This window comes from Acartia tonsa, chromosome 15, assembly GCF_053477335.1.
Source record: "Acartia tonsa isolate MP-2025a chromosome 15, ASM5347733v1, whole genome shotgun sequence".
Lineage (NCBI taxonomy): Eukaryota > Metazoa > Arthropoda > Copepoda > Calanoida > Acartiidae > Acartia > Acartia tonsa.
In genome coordinates this window covers 20,607,540-20,612,539 of record NC_137274.1, presented here as the reverse complement: position 1 = coordinate 20,612,539, position 5,000 = coordinate 20,607,540, and the positions used below count along the sequence as shown (strand labels likewise).

The 5,000-nt window shown below is 38.0% G+C and overlaps 1 protein-coding gene across 2 annotated transcripts in view; it reads right to left on the bottom strand.

Annotated features, from left to right (window-relative positions):
* The window catches only part of LOC145307078 (uncharacterized), a 26,042-nt gene that overhangs the window by 340 nt on the left and 20,702 nt on the right, over positions 1 to 5,000 (bottom strand). The window contains exons 3-5 of one of the 2 annotated variants that reach the window (XM_080149416.1): positions 4,776 to 4,910; positions 2,746 to 3,394; positions 1 to 955 (exon numbers count right to left, since the gene is read on the bottom strand). The exon at positions 1 to 955 is cut by the window's left edge and continues 340 nt beyond it. In XM_080149416.1, the coding sequence (XP_080005542.1) occupies positions 249 to 955; positions 2,746 to 3,394; positions 4,776 to 4,910 (1,491 nt within the window). In that variant the 3' untranslated portion in view covers positions 1 to 248. The remainder of the gene's footprint in view (positions 956 to 2,745; positions 3,395 to 4,775; positions 4,911 to 5,000) is intronic. The other variant, XM_080149415.1, reaches the window with a different exon arrangement.

Below are 5,000 nucleotides of genomic sequence, written 5' to 3'. Positions count from 1 at the left end.
TTATTACACTAGTCCCCAAAGATTTCTATTAACTTTTTCATAATTCATTGGCTTAACAACTTTGGGGACTTTTGTTGAATTTTAATTGGTTGCTTTAGCTGTAATCCACAGAAGAGGTAATTTTGTGCATCATCATTGGAGATACACATTAATTTTATCAGCCATTGTCTTATCCCATTAGATCCCTCTACAGTGCTCTATAAGTGTTAGTCTCTCTCACTTGAAAAATTTAACAGTTCACTAAGTCACTATCTAGCACCATATAGCCCGTAGAGTGACAGGGGATTTGCAGCCGCCAGGTAGGACAGATACGCGGCGCTGTGCGCCGAATGCGGATCTGCGGTGAGCGGCGGCATAAAGCCGCCGCCCCCACCGCCCCCAAGGGTTGATAAGGAAGGTGGTAAGGGGTAACCAACTGCGGATAGCGGCGGCGGTTTGGAGTACGGGCTGTAGCGATGTAGGCCGCTGCCTACGGCAGCCGACAGCGGACTAGGAAAGGTGCTGCGAAGACTGGCGGCGGCGCCGTTGGCACCAAACAGCGCAGCTGCTATTGAGGGGTTATAGTGGCTGGCGCCGCCGAACGGCGATGATGGCGATGAAACTGCGGGTGGCGGGGGATGATGATGGCCGTTAACGGCCAGTGCGGCGGCCGCATTGGCCGCCAAACTATCCGACACTGACAAATTTGTGTGGGTCTTGAGGTGGATCAAAAGCTCCTCGGCGGTTGGGAACCGTTTGCCGCAGTAGTCCCGCCCGTTCATCCAGTTGCAAATATGCGGTCCCGCTGCGGTTGGCGGTTGGCCGCCGCTAGCGGCGGCCGCTGAACTCGTTGTTGGGGTAGTTGGTGACGGTGAGCTGGTAGCGGCGGCGATGCCGCCATACAGTTTGGAGTATGAATTGTTGGCGGTGGCGGATGATTGTAGGAGGTCCAGATAGCTGAGCGGCGGGGGCGGTCCTGAAATAGACAGATAAATTAATACATATATAGATATGAGATAGATAGAATGCGGAGAAGCGGACCTAAAATTTCGTTGATTTAGACATGTTAAAGTTGTCTATCAATTTGAAACTTTGCCTGATGATTCCTCTAAAAGTTAGGTACGACTAAAGAATCATAGCAACTATATAATTGTTAACAAAAAGACCGTGCGTCCATCTAAAACATTTCACATGATATAATTATCCTATTCATCTATGTTTTTTTTTATTTTTGGATTACTAGGACAATATAGTACAATATTATAACTTTATAAGCAAAGATTCTCTATAATCAAGTCGTAAAAATGTCCTTAAACATTATTCTGTATTTAAGCAGTTTTGAAACAAATTTACTAACAACTTTATTTAGACTGTCTATATTTACTACATTTATATTCTGCTTATTCAGTGTTAATAATTGTTTATTTGTTTCAGAGATTTTTTATGGATGTTGTCATCCTTATTACAATAATATCAATGTTTTATTAAAGATTCTTAACAATTTCTTACAACAATAGGACGAAGTAAGCTAAACTCATTTGTAAAAGAACTTTTATATTCAACTATCTTTAATGAATGCCAGAAAATAACTTTTTTTTGTGTAAAAATGTAATAGCATTACATACATACAAATTATTAGAAAAAAATATGATTTGCTGCTCGCTAGTGAGGCAAAATTATTTTTATGAAAAATCCTCCCAAATCCCATGAAAAAATCAACAAAAATCAAATAAAATCCTATGTTAATAACCCTTCTATGATTTTATTTGATTTTTTATGTGATTTTGATAATCAAGTCCTAAAAATGTAAGTATGTCCATAAACATTATCCTGTATCAAGCAGTTTTTCAACAAATTTACTTGAAATTTTGCTTTGACTCTTATACATTTATATTCTGATTATTCAGTTCTGACACTATACAAGTGTTAATGTCCGTTTGTACTACCGTTTCAGTGCTTAGCTTTTATGGATGTTGTCATCCTTGTTTCATTAAGAATCCACCTCAGATGTTAATTGGTCAGCAATTTTTTTACGAAAAAGAAATCAACAAATCTTTTATAACAGCCGAGGATATTATCTTTCCCTTAGAGGACGAGAATATACATGAACAAAATGAATTATAGAGTAGCTTCCAGGGATCTAAAGGGATAAGACAATGACCGATATTTTTTATGTACAACCATAATGATGACACACAAAATTACCCCTTCTGTAGATTAAAATTAGTAATTGAAACTCAACTTAATAAACCAACCAATCAAATCAATAAAAGTCCACAAAGTTGTTAAGCCAACAAATAAGAAGACGTTATTATAAAACTTTGGGGACTAGTGTAATAAAGATCCAATTGTCCCCTCTCTCTGATAGATAGATAGATAGATAGATAGATAGATAGGAAGGTAGATAGATAGATAGATAGATAATTTAATGGATTTACAACCTAACTTGATGACTTTTATTAAATTTTGAGTAATTGATTCATATAGTTGGGTGTTCAAACGTTTTAACCAATAATTTTACTCTAAAAATGGGTAATTTTATGTATCAACATTGGGGATGTACATCAATTTATCGACCATTATCTTATCCCTTTAGATCCCTAAGTTTTACATATTTATTTAAAGCATCGTATTATAGACAGCTTTCCGCGGACATTATCCGCGGACAGTATTACTGAAAACCGGTTCTAATCCAGCGGATATATCTCTATCCCTACAGCCCTGCAGTCCATGAGCTTTGGTAACCAAAAAATCTAATATTCTCACCTGATGCAGAACTAACGGCTACCGCCGCCGCATTAGCTGCCATTGCAGCCGCCAGTGATGATGATGAAGACCCGCCGCCGCCACTAATCGCCGAAATATAGGCTATATACGCATTGTAGGCAGCCGTCGGGCAGCCGGGATCGCGGCAGTACGGATCTTTACACACGCCACCGCCGCTTGCATGGGAACCAGAGGTGAATGGCGAAAAACCGCCAATTCCGGGCGGGAGCATTGGCGGCGGCCGAAACGCTGGATGACCACCAGCGGCCGCCAATGGGTCAAGCAGTGGCGGAAAACCGCTGCCACCAACTGAAAAACCTCCATTACTGCCGCCGCTCAGCAGCTTAGCCGCTGCATGCTGACTAGACGCGGATGACAACACTTCAAGACCGGATTGAATCAACGGCGGGACCGAGCCGTTATTATTACCGCTGGCCAATGACAAAGTCGGCGTCGTGTTTTTACCGCCGCCACTTGATGAACTCGTTTTATCACTGCGCGGAGAGGCGGACAGCGAAGCTGTCGGGCTGCCGTGTGACGGGTGGATCTGCGGAGAACCGCCACCGCTTTTTAAACTTCCTCCGCCGCGGTTGTTGTCGGCAGCAGTTACATTTATTCCCGGCGAGTCTCTAAGCTTCTTGTCTTTGGTCTGAAAAATAAGATATTGTTTATAAAGAATTATTACTAAATACTAATCTCACTGTCTGACTGTCTGTCTATCAATTCGTCCATCTATCAGTTTATATACAAGTAAATCTATCTGTATATCTGTCTGTTAATCTATCTGTCTATATAGCTGTCTATCTATCTGTATATAAGAAATTGTTATAAAAAGAATTATTACTAAATACTAATCTGTCTGTCTGTCTGTATATCCCTTTTTCATCCATCTGTCTACATTCATATCTATCAATAAGCCAATTTATCTGTCTATCTATCCTTATACCTATCTGTCTCTTTTCCTGTCAATCTATATATCTTTTTTATCTATTTTGCTGGCAATCACTTTATCTGTCTATCAATCTATCTCTCTGTCTATCTATCTATCTATCTCTCTCTCTGTCTATCTATCTATTTATCTATCTGTCTATTTTCTGACAATCTCTGTATCAGTCTATTTTTTATTTATCTATAAGTCAATCTGTGTTTCTATCTGTTTATCTATATTCATATTTGAGGGTGAATGAATCCCCTCCCCAAAAATAGATAAAATAAACTTCCCTAAACATATAAAAAGCTTCATTGTAAAGAAGAACCATATCAGTCAAACGGTTAGCAAGATCTTAAGGTTCAGACACACAGACAGATATACATCCTGCTACTTTTATATATATTTATTTTGATTTATTTCTATCTTAATATCTTTTAATTAGCATGCATAGATTTTTTCAATAAAATTTAGAGGATTTTTTAAAATATTGAAATTACAATTAAAAATAACTTTTAAAAATTTTAAATATCTTTATATATAGATCTATATCTATCTACATAGGGATACGCCCCTAGAGACCTCTAAGGGAGTGAGGGGGGGGGGGGAGTAGAAGAAGTCGACCTTCCAGCACCTTAAATTTTCGTTTTGAAAAGAAAAGTTTTGTGTTTAATTTTGTGTGAGTGAGAGCACTTTTTTTCTTCAGTGGTTGGTGTTACCCTCCCCAAAATGGTTGAATCTTTCCGAATCCTTTTAGATCTTTTTAATTGTTTAAGCCTCTAAGGGCTAGGGGCAAAGCTACTAGTACATTATATCTTATTATATAAGAGTCTATTAAAAGGATTCAAAATGCTAGGACATATATTTTTTTAACTCTTATTTTATACATCTTAATTGGAACTGATGATCTATTTAATAGTGAAACAATTGTCTTCCATCAATAAAAAGTTAAAGAAATAAACTGTGTTTATATATAAAATAGTATTATATGAAGTAGTATTTTTTTTGTCTATGCTTAATATATATTCTTTATATTCTATCTATTTATCTATCTATCTATTTAACTATCTATCTATTTATCTATCTATCCATCCATCCATACCTTAGAAGAACGGTCAGCAGCCAAGATCCTGGTAGACGAGGTGATTGACGAATCGGCTCCAATTTGCGAACAGGTTTGCGCCAGTAGCTGCAGGGGGGATTTCTCCTCCTTCCCACCTCCTCCTCCAACTTCTCCCTAGAAATATATAGATAGATAGATAGATAAATAGATAGAAAGAAAGATAGATAGATAGATAGATATATAGATAGATATATAGATAGATAG